The sequence below is a fragment of the Cucumis sativus genome, chromosome 3, assembly GCF_000004075.3.
Source record: "Cucumis sativus cultivar 9930 chromosome 3, Cucumber_9930_V3, whole genome shotgun sequence".
NCBI lineage: Eukaryota > Viridiplantae > Streptophyta > Magnoliopsida > Cucurbitales > Cucurbitaceae > Cucumis > Cucumis sativus.
The window spans coordinates 3,913,768-3,937,702 of record NC_026657.2 but is presented as its reverse complement, the minus strand read 5'-3'; the positions used below and the strand labels follow the sequence as shown (position 1 = coordinate 3,937,702).

The window sequence follows — 23,935 nt, the reverse complement described above, 5'->3', positions numbered from 1 at the left end:
AACAACTTTTCTCTAAAGATTTTTTTTGGTAAGAACTTTTTTCATCCAAAGAATTATTTGTTTAAAAAAACTTTTTCCATTTTTTCAAATGACAAACGTTCCTATTTATACACCCGGAGCGTACCATAAATTAAGAAAAAATAATCAAAATTTGATATTATATTAATAAGGTAAATTTCATTTTCCTAAAATAAATAAACTAAATTAAATGAGATTTTTTGAGATTTTGTAAAATTAATATATAAATTCAATGGATATTAAAAAAATTGAAAATTAATTTTCTTTTTTTTTCTTAAAATGATATAAAATAAGTGAAAATTGATATTAGAAGATTTTATTTAAAAACAAATTTATTTATTTTTCATAAAATAGTACAAATAAGATAAATGTGATATTAAAATATTTTATTTAAAATAAATTGATTTACTTTTATTTCCTAAAATAATGAAAATGAGATATCAATAATATATGTTATTACTAATTTTTTTTACTTTTTTTTCAAAAATAAATAAATAAAAATTTAGTCAATATTACTAATATTATTTTTTTAAAAATTTATTGGTAGGATAAAAGTAGTTGCTACCATAACCACAAATTTTGTCACTTTTTAAATGTTTTAAAATTATATTAAAATAATATAAATATAAACATTAAAGAGGCAAGATCCCTTCAAGTTCTAGCAAAGAAAAAAGGGCTTTCTAGATGTTTTAAATACTCATATAAATATTAAAGAAACACTAATTGATTAAAGGACACATTTGGAATTCGAGACTTACCCATTTGGAGAAAATTGTCCAAAAATAATTCTTCTAGTCACGAGGTAAGGTAGTAAGATTTTTTCAAAAACAATATAAATTATAACAAATTGTTATAAAAGAAAATGCCAAAAGTTCAAAATTAGATGAGAAAAGATTAAAACAAAAAATAATGTGGAAAAAAGATTCAAGAATACACTATTTTTATTGGTATTGAACCAAAAAAACAAAACAAATATATATATAATATATATATAAAGGAGAAAGGCTTATGATTCAATTCGTCAATGTTCTTTGTCTTCCCTCGTAATAGCAAAACAAAGTTTATGATTGACGACATGTCGAAACATTCAAACAGTAAAAAACTCACTGAGTTGTGTCAAATCATTAGTCTTTTGTAAAACTCTATCCAACTTTTCATTAGCACATAAAGTTTAAAAATTCAAAGTTTGAATGTCATGTTGCATTCTCTTCCTTCAGTGTCATAAACAATAACCCTAGTTCTATTCTTCAAATTTTTTTTTGTAGCCACCTATTTCTATCTTGCGTATAATATAATATTAGTAGTAGTGACTAATATTAGAAAGTTAATAATTTAGTAATAATATAAAATCTTATAATATCTTATTTAATTTATTTTTATCATTTTAGGAAAAAAAAGTAAATCAATTTATTTTACACAAAATCTTTTAATATTACATTTGATTTATTTATTTTAAATTAATTTATTGATATTCCATTTGATTTATTTCTTTCTATCATTTTAGGGGGAAAACAAAAATCAATTTATTTTTCACAAAAACTCATAATATCTCATTATTATTAATTTAAAAAAATTAATTTATTAATATCATCCCATTTGATTTATTATTTTAGATAAAATCATATAATATCTAATTTGGTTTGATATGCATTAAGTTTTTCTAATTTGTGGTACATCCTGAGTTTATAAATAAATATCTTTGGTCATTTGAAAACGGAAGAAAAATTTTAGTCTATAGGAGAAAAAATTTATTTAGAGAAAATGAGAAAAAAAATTTTTGAAGAAAATTTATGCAAAATGTGGATTTTTACTTATTCATTTTTTTTATCCTAAACAACCTAATTGCACAATGAAATTAAATTTTGGGAAGTTCGCAAAAATAGTAAAAAAAAATATTATAATAATAGAGGTCATGTCAATCTACATTTTCTAAATTGTAAAAATGAAAAATTTAAGAATAGATTACATTCATTGTTATCATGAATTTTTTTTTATTTTTTATCATCTAATGCAATTTCTCATACAATTTAGTTGGAGGTTGCATTTGGTAGAGATTTACAGTCGATCACACTTCATATAAAAGTAATTTTCTTTGGGATTTGAATATTTATTTTTTTTAAATAAATACCTTTAGCATTTTTCTTCACTCTAAAAAAATAGGAAAAAAAAAGAGATAAGGAGTTTTTTTTTTTAATTTAAGCGATATTATCATTGCCTTTTTAAATAATAATAATAAGTATAATAATAATAAGTATAATAATAATAAGTATAATAATAATAAGTATAATAATAATAATAATAACAATAATAAGGTAACAAAAACAGTAATAGTAATAGGAATATTAAATTTTCTTTATCCTTGGTCATTCTCTCTATGTTTTAGAGAAAAGAAAATAAGAATCAAGAAGAATCAAGACGAGTTGAGACTTTAAGAAAGGCAACGATAATAACGTTTAAATAAGAAAAAAAATATTTTCCTTATGTCTCTTTCTTTTTTCATATTTTTTAGAGAGAAAAAGTGCTAAAGCTTTTTTTTTTATATAAAAAAAAGCATAATAATGCAAAAAAAAATTTCAAATCCTAAAGAAAATTACTTATGATACGATGTGCTGATCCTTGGAAGTAAACATAAATCTCTACCAAATGCAACATTCAACTAAGTTTTATTTGAATTTCAACTAAGTTTTATTTGAATGTGTGATTAGGTGTTGTTCAGGACAAAGAAAAAATTTTAAGTAATAAAATGAATAAGAATCCACTTTTTGCATAAATTTTCTTCAAATAACTTTTTTCCGGGTATAGATTTTCTCTAAATAAATTTTTTTTCCTATAGAATTCTCTCTAAAGAATTTTTATTTTCCTTTCCACGTGAGCAAATGTATCTATTTATAAACGTGGATATACTACAAATTAGGAAAACTTAATAAGTATAAAATCAAATTAGATATGAAAATTTGTGATTTTATCTAAAAATAATAAATCAAATGGGATGTTAATAAAATAATTTTTTTCTAAAATAATAAAAATGAGATATTATGAGATTTTGTTAAAAATAAATTGATTTTTTTTTAAAATTTCCCTCAATCAATAAATTAATTTTTCATTTTTTTTCTAAAAGAAATAAATCAAATGTGATATTAAAAGATTTTGTCAAAAAGAAATTGATTTTCTTTTTCTCTTAAAATGATAAAAATAAATTAAATGAGATATTATAAGATTTTATATTATTAATAAATTTTTACCTTTGTGAAAAATAAAAAACTTACCCATTACTATTAATATTATTTTTTTAAAAAAAATAATATATATGTAAGGTAAAAATAGGTGGTTACAATCCTCATCATTAAACATTGAAACCAAACTACAATTCACAAAATCTTTATGAAGTGTTAATCTCCAATATCGTTTGTCACATCTGTTTTCGTCTATTGATTTCACGATTGGTGGACTGCACTCTCTGATTATGTTTTGGATCACTGTCATTATCAGAACTCTACCCCTATCTCTATCAACTATAACCACCGTCACATTTCAATTAATGTTGTGGTTGTTGTTGGGTAGAGGTTCATTGACCACATGAGCATATTCGTTGACTATTGGAACATGCTCATTGACTATGAGATAATAATATATTTTTCCTCCTTTCCCTACTTTCTAGATAATAAAATAATAAAAAATTTCTTTTACCTGAAAATAAATTAAATCAATCCTTCATTTTTCTTTTACTTGCATATTTGAGATAGAAAATAAAAAATAAAATAGTAAATGGGTTTTAAAAAATTTCAAATTAGGTTTGAAAACTCTCTCTTTGGGTAAAAATTAAAATATCAAATTTGTTTTTATACTTTAATTTAATTTCTTTTAGGTAAAGATTAAAAAGAGAAAGTGAAAAAAGAAGAATAAAATAATAAATATGTTAAGAAAATTAATTCTATATATATATATATATATTATAGTTATATTGGATTGGATTGATATAAAAAAAAAAGAAGAGAAGAATCATCATTCATTTCACGAAAAAGTATAATTGTTATTCAATTCGTAAGTTTTCTTTTCATTTAATATTGATTTATAGTGTTGTGATAAGAAAATTATTACGTAGAAGCATATTATTAGTAGATCTATGATTTTATTTTGATATTAAAATTATGTTAAATGCATATTACGACATTATTTAGGGTTTTACCTGTTAGTAGTAGATAGGATTTTATTGTTATGATATTAAGTTATAAGAGTTATACTACTAAATCTATCATATTTTAGGTCCGTATATTAAAAAACATATAAATGCTAGAAGGAGACCTTAATATTAAGTTAAGTTTTAAAATTAGATATATATAACTATAAATTGGGCTTGAGTCTCTTTGAACATATACTAAATTTACTGGTAGATGTAAGTCGTTAACTTGATCAAGTCACTTAAAATATTATATAAAGAGGATATAGTTGAGGTTCTTTGGGTCTATATAATAAATTTGTTAGTGGTCGGTGGATGTAGAGTCAAGGATGTAGGTCAACTTGACTGAACCACTTAAATTGATGTGTTTATTATTTTCTTTTCTTTTTGACATATCTCTCGATTTAAAACATTTGTGATTCCTCTATCGAGTAAAGAGTTTATGTCGTGTTATTATCTTAACAAGTTTGTGTTGTGAGTATTCAAGGACGATAAGATTCCAAACTATTGAAATGACAAGAATTCAAATGATTGTTATGGTTAGATATGGCAATGAGAAGTTTGATAAAAAAAATGTGACTTTGATCTATAGAATGCTGAATTAAAGGTAGTGCATGGGTAACAAAAAGCACGATGCAACCTATCTCACTAAATTTTTATAACATATTGAGAGACAACTCATGAATCAAGATACAGTCTACCAAAGTTATGGATCAAATTGGATATTCACTGTACTATACTAGCTCATTGAAGGATCTAACTAAATAAGACTTATTTGAGGGACAGATTTTTCACGCATAAAACTGGATTTAAAGTTTAACCAAAACATATATATATCTAGTTATCAATATCGACATTGATATTTTATATATTAAAGATGTTGATATGATCCGAGCTAACATTATTGTTTCTACCAAAGGTCTTTCCGATGGTGATCTATGGCACAAAGAATTATATTCCATGTTAAGCTGCTAAAGCCTTGGAGTTCTATCCAAACAAAGCAGGGTACGAAGTGGTGAGAGTGAAAGCATTATTTTTGTGAACATTGTGTGATTGGTAAGTCTACCGGAAAAAGCTTTTCGAAGGCACAACTCACAGGAAAAAACTTATAAGTAAAATGATGTGATGAAGTACTAGCTCCAACATTACCAAAATTTATTTGATAATGAAAATATTTCAATCAAATCGCAGTTTACTTAAGATTTCTACGTGTCATTCATGAGTCTCAATGTTAATTTGACGCTACCAATAAGAAGATACCTTAGACCAAACCATATTTCTTCCGAACGAGGATGGATGCTTTGAAGATTGTAGATGATATAGAGGCATTGAATGTACGTATTCATCACTTTCAGAGAAAGTTGTGATAATCGTGTGTATAAATTGATGTGTTGACAAACCCCATTATTGTAATCACTTGAATGTATATAGTTATAGGTATATTGTCCATATCCAAACTCATCCCCTCCATATTCTTAAAATAAATGAATCTCCATCCAACTTGAATGTCGTAACGATGTGTTAATCTTTTACAAATGAAAAAGTTCTTCTGTACTCCAAATTAAATTCCTTATCCACTAGCTCTATGGTGAACAATAATGCTAGTTAATTTCCCATAGTTTTTTTTTTTTTAATATCCTTATTAATTTTCAAGCATATTTTATACCTTAAAAAAATTAGCTTCAAGTTATCTCTTTTAGGATAACAATATTGTCCCTAATGTTTTCTTCTCTCTTTTCCCTTTTTCCCTAGTTCATACTCATGACTGTGTACGTTACAAATTCTTTAAACTTCCTCTTCCTCAACATGCATGAACTTTCTATGACACAGGAGAAAGCTAAATTAAGAGAAGACGAAGATAGAAAGTGTCATAAAATAAATTTTAAAAAATTGTTTATTTATGGCCTAATATATATATACCCAATGTATCTGGGAGGTGTGGAAGAGAGCTGTGAATTCTAAACTCATTTCAAACTTGAAAGTGTCTCATTTCTAAACCAAATCAATCTAATTTGTCATACCCTATTTTCTTTTGTCCAAGAGGTTCCTTTTTTCTAGCAAATCTTATTTTTTTAGTGTTTTTTTAGATAAATATTGCTTTGAACTATGAAGTTGTATAATTTAGATGATAAATTAATAATTGTATCAATTTAAACCCTAAATGTTGGAGTTGTATCAACTTAAACAAACAGTTGTATAAGTTCAAGGTTTACACAATCACTATGAGTTTAAGGTTTAAATTATTGCAATATAGTCTAAACTGATTGATATTTTGCCTTCTTGCTTTTTTTTCTAAATTCTCAAAGAGAGGAGGAAAAAGTTCCAAATCATCTATCATCTTAGCTTTGACATCTTCTTCTAACTAGATTTTAAAAAGAGGTATTGCCTCTTGTTGTTTTATTCCTTATTCTCTAGAGAAATAAATGTGTGGATGAGGTGGTTTGTAATATGTTAGATTATCTTGCTAAAATAAATAAATAGTACGTTTTTCTTAAGAAAAGAAAACTCTTAATCGAGTCCAATAATTTGATTTTGAGCTATTGGTTAGCCTTGGGATCAACTACTTCTATGTTTTTGTCTCCTTTGTTTCCTCCAACAATTTATTCCCAAATTTCGATGGTAGCTAATTATTTTTTGGATATTTTCCGCCACAAATTATGGGCTAATAAAATTTTTTGGCACTTTGTGATTCGCTATACAACATAGGAAAATGTATAGTTTTAGGAGTGGGAAAAAAGTATTCGTATTACCTATATTCATTGCCCATCCTTCTCCATTAAAAAAAAAACAAACATTTTAGATATAATAAAATAAATTAAAATATTTATAAAAATATATCAAAATTTTATGTCACTTCTATAATTTATTTATTAGTAATATTGATATACGACAAAAAAAAAAAAAAAAAAAGCTTGGAATTCAAAATTTAGACATAGTGTGATACTTTTCTTTAGTATACTTAAAACTTTTCAAGTTCAATTAAAATGATCCAGTTGAGTTGCCTTCTTATAATATAGGGTTTTGGTGTGAATTTGTTTACATATTTCTTTGTTTCAGTATTTTGGTATAGCTTAAAGTGTTAGTATGATTAAATTTAAATAATAAAATATAATAGCACAAGAATAAAGTAATGGCATATATAGTATAAAATTTGGTAAAAGAACTACCAAATGTACGTCTAACACAAAAATTGATAATTTTTATAAGTTGCTATCACTAATAGTTATCAACAAATATAACCAATTGTTGCTATTAGTAATAACTTTCAATTTGAGAATTAGACTATTAACGATAACTTTCAATTTGAGAAATTTGCTATAATTGCATCACTAATAGTTGCTACCATTGAACACTCTAATTGAAAATATTTTAGGATTAAAGCACATGCTGAAAAATTGAAAAAAATAAACAAAATTATTTCAAGAACACTTACCTTTGAAACACAAAATTCTCTTGGTTGATGAAAAAGATCAAGAACAAGATGTAGACCATCATAGGGATCTATCCTATTATCCTAATAGAGTTCTATTAGATTATTTAGATCCTAATAGAGTTCTATTAGATTATTTAGATCCTAATAGAGTTCTATTAGATTATTTTAGAAAGCAACTTTATCGTTAAAAAAATAATCACAACTCAAGAACAGTACATAAGAAATCAGAAAATATATCATTCATAAATAGAAACGACAATTCATCTGTCTATATATATATTACATTGCAAAAATAATGACTACATCATTTGGTTTATTTGGTCAAGTTTGCAAGCTCTACTATTTTGACCTTTACGATTACAACAAGTACGTTTTGATGAACTTTTAGATTCACCTACGTATGAAATTCTCTGTTTGCTAGGTCGCATCTTTCAACTTTATTTTTATTAATAATAGGAGGTAAATGTTTCGATGACATCATCTTCAGGTCTCCAATCCAAATGAACCTCAACAGGTCGAACACAACTGATGTATATTGCTAACAATGTTCTTCTACGATAACACTAAGCTATAGGAATAGATATGATTATATAAGAAACTCGGAGTGAAAATATCACTAAAATTAACTAAGAAACTCATAATTATATTAACTATTTTGATAGATAAAAATAACTAGATTTCTATCTCTATTTATTTCAAATAAACAAAGATATAAGTTTATCTTAGATAGACAAATATAGAAGTTTATCTTTGTGTATCTCAATAGACATAGTGATATAGATAGAGATAGAAGTTGATCTCTATTTATCACTAAACAAAGAGATAGATAAAGATAGGAGTCTATCACTATCTATCTATGATAGATAAAGACTTATTTTTTTTGTTTTGTGATAGACCTCCTCATCCTCCCCGAGCACCAATTAGACAAATCTTTCAAGAGTCTAGGTAGATGACTTTGCGATAGACAGAGATTGAAAGTACTATATCTCTAACTATCTAGAGACAGATATATATAATTTTATCTTTGATAGACCCGATAGAATTCTATAATTCTATATTTGTCTTATCTCTACAAAGAAGTTAGTTGTCTATCTCAGATAGACTGGACTAGTTTTCTATTCCTTTCTTTCACTTTGATATTGCTGCTTTTGCTCATTTTTCTTGGATGGAGGGTAATGGTAGAGTTGTATCATTGTCTATTTGATAAGGACGACAATAACGTTAAGGAAGACAAAGCGAATGACGATGGCGGCGGCTGAAGGTCGGAGGTGGATCTTGGGCGGTATGGTGAGAAGAAGAAAACAAAAACGAAAATGTAGGTGGAGTAGAAAGAGAAAGAAGAATATGAATAAGGAATTTTTCTTTGAAAAAGAAGGAGAGATTGACGCTATTTTTGTAGTTAGTAAAAATGGAACCATGGGTCTCGATGGATTTTTTTTGTTATACAAAATGTAAATAGTTCCCCATTTGTCATACATATACATATGTACATATATGTAAATTACCTTTTTGATCCGTATATTAATTTTTTTATATATCAAATTTCACCACCCTACAAATTCTTTTCCTTTTATATTTGTTTTCATATTTTATTTATATTTTAGTTTCTTCTCTTTAATTATTTATGACTAACACATTCATTTAGCTTAACTTTAATATTTCACAAGCACGATATTTTCTCAAAAGAAAAACAAAAAACCAAAATAGTTATCCAAAGTAATTTTGTTTCTTGTTCTCGAAAGAAAAGAAACTTGAAACAAAAAGTAGAGAACAAACAACAAAAACGTTATTAAATGGACTCTTATTAATTTTAATGACGGATCCAGAAATTTTATATAGGGAGCACTAGACACTATATAATAAACACACTAAAAATGTTAAAAAAATATCTCGACGTTTCACTGATACTCCATTCACTACATTTGTAGTAATAAAGAAAGATCGACAATTTTCATATGATTTTTTTTGTAACGTAAATATGTGAATTTAAAATTTGCATACAAAAAAAAAAGAATAATACATTTTTCATGGAATATTGTTGAGGGAGTGAAAGTTTGAATCACCGATTTTGTTGCATTTTTTTTAATTTTTTTTGTTAGATAACAAATGAGGTCTAGGAAATAAGTTAGAGTTATATATGAGTTTTTTCTTTTTTCTCTTTTTTAAAATTATCTTCCTTTGAGGAAATCAAATTATCTTCTTTCCGGAAATCATTGAAATTTAGGAAGAAATTTGATATCTTCCTTTTACAAAATCATTAAAATTTAGGAAGAAAATTGATATTTAGGAAAATAAAATTATTGATATTTGAGAAAAGAAATTTATTGATGTTTTGAATAAAATTTATTTTGTAATAACTTAGGAAGAAATTTGATATTTGGGAGGAAAATATTGATATCGGAAGAAAAACTATTTTATAAAAATAATTGTAGTAGATGAGATTTGAACTGAAACTTTAGGAAAAATGTAACTAATTTTAATATATATTGTAATTTAATACTTTAAAATTAATATTAAAATACTAGAAGACGGACAAACGGGTGGGACGCTCGGCTCCCTCAAAATTTCAAAAATCATAATGATGAATTATTATAAATATTTACCCAAATATATATATCTATAAATAATAAATATATACACTCACAATAAATAGATATTTTAGAGCTTATCCAATCAAATAAAACTACGCAGTGTTCTTAATAAAGACGAAAAGAATCTTCACTGGTCTCCACACACGTGTACGGTTGATATTCTATCACACTGGGACTACGAAGCTTCCTCCTTCTGTTCGGTATCTCTACCGTTGAATTCTTTTCTGTACTTCTCGCCTTCCTTCTTGTCTTCAAGGTGAATGCTCTTTCTCATTTCTCTTAAATTTCCCCTTTTTCTTTTGCTTCAATCGTCTCTTTGGTCCGCGATCGAGTTCGGTTTTGCTTTCTTTTTTTATATACATCTGCTGTAGGATTTTTTACTCAGGTTCGAGCTTGGGAAATTGCTTAATTTATTAAGTTATCTTAATGTTCTTTGTTGTCTGATTTCTGATAAGTTGTGGGAAAGTTAGATAGTTGAAGCATTTGAATTTTAGATTAGAATATCTTGGGACTAGAGGAAGCTTGAATCTGTTAATTGTTGAAGTATTGGGAGAGCACTTTATTCTAACTTTGATTTATTTCGATTTTTCTATTTTTTTTCTTGTTGAAATGCATTAGTTGTGGCTAACTGTTGCTTTGCTCCACCACTAATTAAATTTACTTTTTCCAAACCTTAACTTTTAGGTGGATTTTATTTTGTAGAATCGTGCTGTATTTTATTGTCAAATCTTTGGACAGCATATTTAGCTTTGGAATTCACTTGTTTACAATTAATGGGAATCCTGAGGAGTGTGTGTCTATGTTACTTGTATTTGTGTGTGCAAGTCAGTTTGTATGTGAATATTCTGTGCTTTGACCTGAGGCTGCTGAAGGGAAGCATGTAACTTTGGATTAAATATGATTTCCTCTTGGCACTGTTGTTCTTAGAAGTGAAGCAGGTGTCCTCCGTAAACAATATCTCAAAATGAAAAACAAAATAAAACAAATAGAACTAACTTTTATGGGTTTGCTTATGTCTTTAAACAGTCTCGTTTAAGCTTCCAATTCCTTTAGTTTTTCATACAATCAAAATTGATTTTTAAACAATTAAAACACATGTTTTCAAGCGATTTTAAAAACAGAATTTTAACTATTTAAAAATTACTCCCAAACATGCTCATTTTCTCACGCTAAAACTGTTTTATCAATATAAAGTACTTCATTTATTTATATTGTGTCTCACAAATAAAGCTTGCAGATTTTTTGTTGCCCCGGCTTGCCTTAACAGACTGTTGCACTAGAAAGTGAGACTGTTGCATTACAGTAAATGAATACTGCTCTGACCTATTGATGATAAAAGAATTACAATGTTGTTTAGAGAGTTCTTGATTGAAATGTGATTTGTGAAACTTTGGTTTGTACATATTAATTACTGTACTCATCTTTTGAATTGCTTAATGAAGTGTTGCCCTTATGACTACCTTTTGATTTTAATTAAGCGTGTTTTCAATTCACAGTGAGCAACATGGGTACGAGACTCAAACTTTTTATAGCCGTTCTCTTCATTTGCTTCTTTATGTTTCCAATGGTCTTTTGTGCATCCAATGATGGGAAGGTTAGAATTGGACTTAAAAGGAGGAAGTTTGGCCAGAACAACCGAGTTGCTAGCAAGATTGCAACCAAGGAAGGAATTTCTTTGAAAAATTCTGTTGAGAAATATCAACCTAGTGCAAATTTGGGAGATTCGGATGATTTTGATATTGTTGGATTGAAGAATTACTTGAATGCTCAGTATTTTGGTGAGATTGGTATTGGTACTCCCCCTCAAAAGTTTGCTGTTATTTTTGACACTGGTAGTTCAAATTTGTGGGTTCCATCATCTAAGTGCTTCTCTGTAAGTCCCCATCATCTTAGTAATGAAATGATTTATTTGTCCATTATATATTATAGCATGAAATGATTTTGAGTTGTCTGCAGGTGGCTTGTCTACTCCATTCCAAGTACAAGTCAAAGCGATCGAGTACTTATAAAAAGAATGGTCAGTACTCTTAGTAGCTAATGTTATGGTTGTGAAGTTATCTTCTTATAGATACTTAATCTACTAATTGGTTTGAGCCACTTGTACTTCTTTTTGATATCACCAACGTTAATTTGAGTGGTTTTGGCTATGGGCACTGATCTTATGTTCCCCTAATGTGCAGGTAAATCTGCTTCAATCAAATATGGGACTGGTGCTATTTCTGGCTACTTTAGTGAAGACAATGTTAAAGTTGGCGACCTAATAGTTAAAAAACAGGTCTTTGTTTGTGTTTATGGCTGTTCTTTTCATCTATTTTTTTATTGGTCGACCTTTACTATAATATTTTTCATTCCAGGATTTTATCGAGGCAACTAGGGAACCCAGCCTCACGTTTGTACTCGCCCAATTTGATGGCATATTAGGACTTGGCTTTAAAGAGATCTCAGTTGGAGATGCAGTGCCTGTATGGTATGTAGTAGAATCAATACTGCTTTTTGCATGCGTATTTTAACGGAGAGTTAATGTTGATGGTATAGATTACTAAATGTTTAGTAGTACAGGTACAACATGGTTGATCAAAACCTTGTAAAGGAACCTGTTTTCTCTTTTTGGTTTAATCGGAATGCAGATGAGGAACAAGGTGGTGAAATCGTATTTGGTGGTGTGGATCCTGATCACTACAAGGGGGAACATACATATGTTCCAGTTACTAAAAAGGGATATTGGCAGGTTCGTTGTGGTGCTGTTTCGTAAACAAGCTTGCATGTAATATATAGTTGTCTTTGTTAGCAGTTTATTATTAGGCCTTAAACTTTTATATCATTTTCTATGTTGGCAGTTTGATATGGGTGACGTCCTGATCAATGGCAGTACAACTGGTATGTTCAAAATCATCAACTTTGATCAATCAAATATAATTTTCATAACTGGCTTCATTAATTTCGACTCAAAAATTCATATTGCAGGATTTTGTTCTGGTGGTTGCTCAGCGATTGCGGATTCAGGAACTTCGTTATTGGCTGGTCCAACGGTGTGTGTTGCCCTTCATGTGCAATAATGGGGTTAAGCATGTTTATTTTTTTTAGTATATGATTTTACCTATGTTGTAGGATGCGTTTATTTCAGCTCAATTCATAATAAAAATCATTAGGGATGGTTGAAGTGTTGAGTTGAATTTTGAAGCCTAGAGTTAAATATGTTGGAGTTATGGAGTTACAGAGTTTGGAGTTTCTTATTTAATGTGCAAAAAAAGAGAAATAGGGAAAAATGAAATCTCCATAATTGTGCAAGCTTTTAACTGTGAACATCATTAAAATGGTGGAGTTGAGTTATTTAACACTGACTTATGAATTTGATGGGCTAAATCCCCCATTTAGTGTCTCTCTCACATTGATTCACCTTCCAACATCTTAGGTTGCATCTTCATTTTTCCTCTTTGCACATATGTGCAAGAAAGACCATGGCCGGGTGTTCCTTCATTTTCATAGTAAGGCTTTGAGGTTTCTTGTTTGCATTAATTTTATCATTTTCTACGTCATTTCAGACTATTATTACTCAAGTTAATCATGCCATTGGGGCCTCCGGGGTTGTAAGTGAGGAATGCAAGGCTGTCGTTGCCGAATATGGAGAAACCATCATTAAAATGCTGTTAGCAAAGGTATTTGATGCCTTTCTTCACATTATCCAAACTTGAACTTAAGACTCTCAGGTCTTCATTTTGCTTTACTATTTTTCTTTTCTGGCAGGATCAACCAAAGAAAATCTGCTCTACGCTTGGCCTGTGTGCTTTTGATGGGGAGCGAGGTGTAAGGTTTGCAATTTCTTCTCCTTGACAGAAGCTGATGCTTACATTTCATGATCTTATTTCTGTTCTATTTTTTTTTACCGGGGAGTAATATTTTTTACATTCCTGTTCATATTTTGGTGAAATTGGTTTCAGTATGGGCATTGAGAGCGTTGTCGATAACACCACCCAGAAATCTTCAAATGGTTTACGTGATGTTATGTGCAACGCATGTGAGATGGCAGTTGTATGGGCACAAAGCCAGCTGAAGGAGGAGAAAACCCAAGACCAGATTCTCAATTATATAGATGGGGTAAAATAACACTTCATCCTCAAGTTCCTTCAATACTCAGCTTCACTTGTGCTCATGTAGTCTTCTATTGTGATTGCAGCTCTGCGAGAAGTTGCCTAGTCCAATGGGAGAATCAGTAATTGATTGTGATTCCTTGTCTACTTTGCCTAGCATTTCATTCACTATTGGCGGAAAGGTCTTTGAGCTCAAGCCGGAGCAGGTAAGATATGGTCGATTATCTATTTTCGTGTGAACATTTCTTTTAGCTCTACTAACAAGCAACAATAGCAATCTTGTTATCTTTTACAAAACAAGCCTATAATGAATGAATCTATATGGGTTTCTTTTAATTCGACCAGTACGTGCTCAAAGTCACCGAGGGACCTGTAACTGAATGCATCAGTGGATTTGCCGCTTTGGACGTTCCCCCTCCACGAGGACCCCTCTGGTTAGTCTTAATTTATCTTAGTTTCTCCATGCATGCTTCAAAATCACTTTTTTTTTTCATTTTCTAAACTATTCTAGAACACTTTTTTAATCCTTCGTTACTAATGGAATTTTAAACTTTACACTTTCAAATTCTATTTACAATTTTAATTGCAAATAAGTAACACTTTTAGGACTAATAATTAAAGAGTATAACTACATTTTAAGAATTACAAATATAACAATATCTATCGGTGATAGATTTTATGGTTAATACTACTAGTGATGGCTATAGTTTATCACTGATAAAGTCCAAATAATGAATCTCAAGTTTGTTATACTTGCAAATTCTTTTGCATTGTACTATATCTACTAACACTCTTGTCTTATTGCTATATGCATTACTGCTCCTACTTCGAAAGGATTTTAAACATGTTTCATAGTCATTCTGAAAAATCACTCCAAACATGCCTAGGAATTCTTCTTCGCTTTCAGATTCCTGCTTTAGCTATAACATCGTCCTGTCTATTCCACAGGATCTTGGGGGATGTTTTCATGGGTTCCTACCATACAGTATTTGACTATGGAAACTCGAGAGTTGGGTTTGCAGAAGCTGCTTAAAATTTCAACTTGCTTTGTTTCTTCAAGTTGGTCAATTTCCACGACTCTCTATTGTTTCTTGAAGTTGTTTATGTAAATATGTATCTATATTTAGCATCGACACTTTCTGTATACTAAAAAAAAAGGGACCGTTAGGATATTTGGGACTCATTAAAAGGTTGGGATTTACATGCCGCCATCCATTTTAGGGTAAACTGGACTTACAGTAAGCTTATTGATAATGTTTCAAGTCTTGCGCTCTTCTTTGAGTTTACAAACACCTTGTGGCCAGACTGCAAAAGCGAATCAGGAAGCTGAAGGTTTAATGTGGCCCAAGACCAAGAATAAATTTCCCAAAAATCCAAATACAATTCGGATTTGTTTATCTAATTTGACTGCAAAATAGCATAGGTGTTAGTGTTGGGTGTTTCCAAATTAGTAACCAAACGTTTAGGGGAGTTTAAAAGGTACAATTCGGCATTGTCTTCAGTGCTGAAACTGTTGCTTATGCACTTGTTGTGCCGGTGTGAGGAATTGGGTGGAGTAGAAGATTAGATTGGCGGGTTCATGAGCGGTGAACTGAATTTGTTTGATTTGCAAATCAAAAGGAAGGTTTGCATTTTTTCCTACAATGCATAGATAAAAATATACATGAAAATGCAAAAATAAAAGGTTAATTTAGATAAATGTGATTAACTAAAGAAACTTTTTTAGAATTTCGGATAAATAGAAATAGACCATTATCTCAATAATAAATCGTTTAGATTTAGTACAATATCATTTAGATTAGATACAAAGGTACAAGATCCTTTATACTTGGTATAATTATATAAAATTGTTTAGATTTGCTACAATATCGTTTAGATATAGTACAAAATTATTTTTTCATGCGAGTGTGACCGATTAGTCGTAGGGGTATTTTTGTTATTTGCTTTTAGGCTTTTTACTTTTTCAAAATTGTTTTATATGATGTAAATATTTTGACACTTTGTCTTATTTTTTAAAAAATTTCAAAATAAAAATAAAAATTTGTCATTACCACATTTTCACTCATTAAATAGAAGAGGTATAAAACATTTTTAGTTCCCTTTAATTCTTAAAATAGATTTAAGTGGTCTCTTGCTTCTAACAAAAGTGTTGAATACAATGTAAACGTGGCCTTTTAATTACACATGTGGTTGGGAAAATTTTCTAAAATTTTCGCTCCGTTCGATTGCCTTTGAAAAAAAATGTATTTTTAAAATAAATTTTTTAAATTTCTTTTTTTTTGTAAAATGAGTTTAAAAATTAAACACTTATGTATTTAGTTTGACCTATTTATAAACGTTTATATGCAAAAATGTGTTTGGTTTATCCTATACTAATAATGTTTTATACATAGGTTAAATTACCATAAAAAGCTATTAAACATTATGAATTAATTTCATAACGAAATACACACATTTTAAATCTTTATTTCAAAAGTATTTTTTAGAATTAATCGCACGTCATCTTGAAATTATTAATATTTTAAATACTTGAAACTAAATATTAATTTCGTTCTTATTATTATTATTTTGAGCAATTCAATTTTAAAAGCACAAATATCTTGAAATGTAAATACATAACTATATAAAAAAAATTAATTGATTTCCAACAACAAAATATAAATAAGATAAATAACGTTCTTAATTCATTTTCATTTCACGAATCGAATGATCATGTTCTTCGTTGACGCCCTCATGATTAATTTCACAGAATTTGTGAAGTAGATTTGGTTGAAGAGAAACATTTGCAAATCTTTATATTTAAATGTATATAAACACACATTAAAAAAAATATTCAAAATATTTTTTAAAAAAACAACGGAGTGAAAAATAGATAGTAAAAAGGAATAGAAAAAATAGAGAGACAAAAATACATATTAGGAAGGAATTTTCCATTAAACACCAAATAAACATTTATTCTAAGACCTGGTTGAATGTATTTTCTCTAAAATGATTTATTTCATAATCTCATTTTTTTTTCAAAATTTATTTTAGATAAATGTCAAACACCTCAATTTATTTTAAAATGAATTATTTTAAAAATTAAACACTTCAAAAAACAATCCAAACACAAAGTTTAGGTGATTGACTATAAAATTGGCAATTTTTTCTATCTTTATGAAAATTACAAAACTGCCCTACATCCAATATTGTGGAAAGAAATAAAATATTGTTGAAAAAATATCTCACTTTTTTTTCTCTTTTATTTTGAATAATTAAGTGTAATTATTCAAACAATACAATAAATCAAGCTCTATGTATTTATTTTTGGTGGCATTATTAATTTCATTTTCTCTTATTTATTTATTTTTTGAAAATAAAAGAAAAAAGAATAAATATTTTGATTATGAATTTAAATATCAATATACTTCTACTTCTAAAATAAAACTATCTAAAAAATTTAATAGAAAAAAAATAATGTTTTGAGATCTAACTTTACTAATTTCAAAATTTTAAAATAATATTTAGTAGTCCTTTATGGAAATTTAAGTGAAGTATAAACATTTTTTGTATATAGCAAATTAAACAAAATTCACATATAAACACTTATAAAAAAAGTCTAACAAAACATGCAAGGGTTTAAAGTTAAACTCATTTTCAATAAATGGTTTAAAAGGAAATGTATTCTTGAAAAACATTTTGTTCTTAATTCAATCCCAATGGACCCTAATCCTCTAAAATCTCTATAATGAATTGAATAAATACCATAAAAATCAAATAACATGATAATACACATTAACTAAAAGCCATAAATGATAATTACAATAAATATATATATCATATTTAATTACAAAAGGAGAATTATTAAAAATGACAAATTTGACAAAATATTCACAAAGTATAGCTCTATCATTGATAGATATTGATAGACACGGATATATGCTTCTATTAGTGACATTATTAATAGACAATAATAAAATTTAGCAGTGCATATCATTAATAGAATCCAAAATTTTATTATAATTTATAAATATTTTAGTTCATTTTACTATACCTAAAAATGTCTTATTGCAAAATCGTTTTTTATAATACTTAAAAAGTACATTTTTGGTTGATTTTTTCAATATAATCTAACTGGTAAAAATTCAACTTTATTAAGAGAGCATAATATGAGTTTTTAAAGTTAATCTTGTGCTAAAATTAAAAGAGAATTTAGTAGTGAAATATTTTTCGAAATTAGAACATTTGTTAAGTATAGATTGTGAAGTAGGCTTGACCTTTTTAAATCTTTTATTTTTCTTATATTTATGAATCTCCGACCTAGTTTACATGCACTTCAACTAATCTCACGCGGTCTAATCCTTTAACATTTAGGTGACAAGAAAACTCATAAAAAATTAATTTCTAACGAAGTGACTATTATCAATTTGGTAGAGTTACTTATGGAGACTAATTTTTTTACTATTAGATTAACTATGTTGTACAACTCATGACTATCTAATAGTAATTATTATGTTAATCTAATAGTAAAAAAATTAGTTAATCTATTAGATAAAAATAATTACATTTAAAAATTAACTCATAACTCATAACTTGAAGAGTTTTACAATTTAGATAAAAATGTTCATTTTCTTTTTCGTGGAACGGGTTCTGCGAAAATCCGTCCCGAACTGAATGGAGTATAGAAAAAAAAAAAAGAAGGGATAATTGCAAATTTAGCAATCAGATGCAAATAATTAAGTATATAGCAACATTTTAAAAAATTACAAATATAGCAAAATTTGTCAAATTCTATCAATGATAGAAGTCTAACATCGATAAATCATGTTGTAAATATTGATCTATCAATACCAACCTATCAGTAATACAAGTCTATCAACGATAGTTTTGTTATATTTGCAAAAAATTTTAAACCCGACTATGTCCTTAATTATTATTTCTAAAATGACCATCAATTATAATTAAAAGAAAAACGAAGAAAATCCATCCTACTATGAATTAATTTTGAATTTATTATAATAATAACTATTGTTATGTACTTATTAACAATATTCAGGACGCATATGATATTTAAATTTTATGTTTTATTATTTAACATTTAACTTTAACACATATCATTGAATTGAACATTTAAATTTATATTATACACATGCATAAGTTGAAAGATAATTAACTATTTTCTCCCCTAGCAAATTTGAGTAATCTCTCTTTAAATTAAAATTACATATGTAATTAATTATATAAAAGATTTAGAGATACATATAAAGGGTATTTTTAAAAAATAACAAAATAAATAAAAATATTTATAAGTTATAGCAAAATTTTGAATTCTATCACTATAACATATCAATGACTATCGATAGAATTTGCTCTAGGCTCTAAATATTTTATAAAATCTACTATTTTTAAAAATTTACTCAAATATAATTATTTAACTAAAACTTCAGTTATTTAAGTTTATTGATTTTGTTCTAAAAACAATCGATTTTTTTTTTGTCATTAATGAAAAAAAATGAAACTATTTATAAGACATAACAAAAATAACTTAAATAAGTCATACATTTTAGTTTTAATACTTTATTATTTTTTAAAATATTTTTAAAAAATTATGTATATTTTTAGAAATAAATTTTACAAAATATTTACAAGCTATAACAAATTTTACGACTTATAGTCATTGATATGTTATAGTGATAGAAGACTATCAATGATAGAATCTAAGATTTTGCTATAGTTTGTAAATATTTTAATTTATTTTGTCATTTTTAAAAATACTCCTATATTTTTTTTTTGCAAATAAAAAATTCATCTCGTCCTCACCTTGCCCGTTGAACTTCTCCATTTGTGGATAAAAATGGTAAAATTTAAAGGATCTATTTATGTGACTTTTATAATAAGTTTAGCCTTCGTAGGAATAAATGTTATATATTCTTAGCTTAATCTCCTTATTCATTCTCTTTTCTCGTTTATTATCCAACTTTCCCCACTTAATCCTTTCATTTTCGAGTATAATCCTTTCATTTTCCAATATAATCATTCTCTTTATTTATTTATTTCTTCTTCTCTTTTTTCATTTATTTATTCTTCTCTTTCTTCATTTATTTATTATTCTCTCCAAATTAATCATCTTATTTCTTTTCTTTTGCAAACAAATTAATCACCCTCTCTTCTTCTTCATTCTCTTTGTGCCAAATGAATTAGTCCTCTTCTATAGTATGTTGCTTATCGTTTCCATAAAGAAAAAAAATTAATAAATGAAAGGAAAAATAAAAACAACATAATACAATTTTTTATTGTAAGTATTGATATTACAAACTTAAAATACAAATTTCTTTTTGTATTCTATTTACGGTACAATTTGAAGAAACATATTTTACATAAATGAAAAAATAATACGATTTGTTTGTATTGTGTATTATGTGTACGGTCCAATTTTTTTTTTATACAAAATCAATTTAAAAATTAATACATATTTGTTGTGTGTTAGGGTTATAGTAGAAATGAAGTATAAACATTATTTTAATATAATTTTCGTTATTTTGGAAAACAGTACGAACAAAATAAATAAGTTTAGACAAACGCAAAAAAGAAAAAATTAATACAATTTTTGTTTGTATTTGGTTTACGGAAAATATTCCATAAACATTTCTTACACATTGAAAAAAAAAATGTAATTCAATTTCTTTCTCATATGGAGTTGCGGTAGAAAAAAAACAAATATTTGCCATAAATTAAAAAAAAAGCATATTTTTTAATGTATTGGATTTACGAATCAAATTGAACTACTGAAGACAAATGAAAAATTAAATAATACAATTCCTATGTGAATTGAATTTACGATATAAATTTCATAAACATATTTTACACAACAACAAAAATTAATATATTTTATTTTGTTTACTTGATTAAATGTTAAAAAGAAAGAAAAACTTTACTTTTCAAAGTATAGTAGGTGTACGCTACAAGTAAAAAAATATTTATACAAGATCAAAAAAACCAATACAATTTTTTTGTGAACGCTTGGATTATGGTACAACCTAACTAAAACAAATGAATTTGAATACAATTTTTTGTTGTAGAGATTTTACGGTATGAACAATTTACACAAATACAAAAAATATTAGAACATTTTTCATTTTGTATTGAGTTTGTAAAAAAAAAAAGATAATAATTTCATTTACAGAAAGAAAATAATTATGTATTTTTTCTCACGTTGGAGTTTACATATAAATAAAAAAAATTCACAAATAAAAAAAATACAATTTCTTTTATCATAATTTGTTGGCGTGAATCTAATAGAAAATTAGTCAACTATAAACAATAATAATAATCTGGCACATTGACACTAAACACTTTAAAGTGAAAAACCATCCCAAGGTGTGAGGCCGAAGATCAAAATTTTCACTATATAATCAATTTGATGCATTTGAAGTGCATAATAAGTTATTGTACTCTATGAGTTATAATACACGGTAAATGATTATAGTCTATATTTGAAGTGCGGAGTATTATAGTTTGAATCATTATAATCTATGATTGGAGTGAATATTATTATATTCCAATTTATAGTAGTTTGTAAGATAAATATCCGTTATTATGTGTTTTTGTACTATTATTTTTTATCATACATTTATTTAGTACATAAGATATTATTTTTGAAAAACATAGTTGAAACAAACTTCCACAATTTGTACAAACATCTATTTCTACGTATGATAGCAGTTATTATCAAATTTTATAATATATTCTCTTATAAAAATTGATATGGGATTATTTTTATTAAATTATCTAATTAATTATGTTATTTGTTTAATAAATTTAATATTATATATATATATATATATATATATATATATATATATATATATATATATATATATATATATATATATATATATATATATATATATATAATATTCATGTTTTACTAAATTTAAAAATAAAATTTCATAGATTTTTGTCACTTGATAAATATGTTTTCTTTTTATCCTAATATGTTAACTTCAAGTAGAAATAAACTAGTATTTTAGTGTTGAATTCAATTATTGAAAAGTTATACATTTTATTATGATAAAAAATTCATAAAGTCTTGAATTTTAATTTCTATTTGTCTGTTAAGTTTTTTCGAATATTGTAACTTTAAAGTTTAAAAGAGAATTATATGCGATTGAGCAATTTGACCAACTATAAAATGAAAAATGTTATTAAACTAAACTAAAATTTTCTACACAAATACACATATAGCCTAAATAATAATTGACATAATATTTACTCCTAGCAAAGATGAGAGCATTAGGTTTTGTTTCCCACACTTATCATACACTAAAAAATCATTATTTATAAAACTATAAACATAATTAAAGTAATAAATTCTATTAAAAAATGAACCAAGTCAACTACAATAACGAAAACATGAATTTTAAACAAAGAAAAAAGAGAGAATATTAAGGAGAATTGTTACGAATAAGAAGAAAAAAAATAAAATTATTTATAAAATATGGAAAAAGAAAAACTTTAATTGACTAAAGAGAGGATTAATTTTGTTATATTTTGAAAATAGTTTCAATATTTTTTTTTGTACTTTTTAAAATGTTTCTAATTTTAAAAAGAAAATCTAATAATAATAATTTAGAATAATTTTCAAAAGGAAAAAAGAGAAGAAGCATGAGAAAGTGTATTTGAAAAAATATTATACTACAATTAAACTAGAAAAGAATGACTTGAAAAATATCTCATTTCATCTATTTGATCTCATTTGTGGTGGTTGAATTGATTTTTGAAGTGTTTAATTTTCAAAATAATTCATTTAAAAATAAATTGAGGTGTTTGACATTTTTCTAAAATTAGATTATAAAATAAATCATTTTAGAAAAAATACATTTAACTAGATTTTAAAATAAATGTTTATATGATGTTTAATGAAAAATTTCCTCCAAATATGTTTTTTCTCTCTCCATTTTTATATTCTTTTTTACTATCTATTTTTCCCTCCGTCGTTTTTTTTTAAATACTTTGAATATTTTTTCAATGTGTTCATATACATTTAAATATAAAGATTTGCAAATGTTTCTCTTTCAACCAAATCAATTTCGCTTTAACATCTGTGAAAGAAATTATGAGGACGTCAATAAAGAACATGATCATTCGGTTCGTGAAATGAAGATGAATTAAGAACATTATTTATCTTATTTATATTTTGTTATTGGAAATCAATTAATTTTTTGTATAGTTATGTATTTACATTTCAAGATATTTGTGCTTTTAAAATTGAGTTGTCCAAAATAATAATAATAACGAAACTAATGTTTAGTTTCAAGTATTTAAAAAATTAATAATTTCAAGATAACGTGCGATTAATTTTTAAAAATATTTTTATAAAAAAGATTTAAAATGTGTTTATTTCGCTATGAAATTAATTCATAATGTTTAATAGCCTTTTATGGTAATTTAACGTACGTATAAAATATTATTAGTATATGACAAACTAAACACATTCTTGCATATAAACGTTTATAAATAGGTCAAACCAAACACGTAAATGTTTAGATTTTAAACTCATTTTATAAAAAAAAGTGTTTTAGAAAATGTATTCTTATAAAAACATTTTTTTCAAAGACAATCCAAACGGACCCTTAGTTTATTATGCATT

General features: G+C 26.4%; 1 protein-coding gene across 2 annotated transcripts; it reads left to right on the top strand.

Annotated features, from left to right (window-relative positions):
* Positions 1-10,340: 10,340 nt before the first annotated feature.
* Positions 10,341-15,690, top strand: LOC101222990 (aspartic proteinase A1). Of its 2 annotated transcripts, none has more exons than XM_011652210.2 (14): positions 10,341-10,475; positions 11,716-12,092; positions 12,176-12,236; positions 12,400-12,494; positions 12,574-12,686; positions 12,779-12,947; positions 13,057-13,096; positions 13,184-13,248; positions 13,762-13,875; positions 13,964-14,028; positions 14,158-14,314; positions 14,394-14,513; positions 14,653-14,741; positions 15,256-15,690. In XM_011652210.2, the coding sequence occupies exons 2-14, from the start codon at positions 11,724-11,726 to the stop codon at positions 15,338-15,340; spliced, it is 1,542 nt and encodes a 513-aa protein (XP_011650512.1). In that variant the 5' UTR covers positions 10,341-10,475; positions 11,716-11,723; the 3' UTR covers positions 15,341-15,690. The 2 variants fall into 2 exon arrangements, with proteins under 2 accessions (XP_011650512.1, XP_004151126.1); XM_004151078.3 differs by having other exon boundaries at positions 10,473-10,604.
* Positions 15,691-23,935: the final 8,245 nt, after the last annotated feature.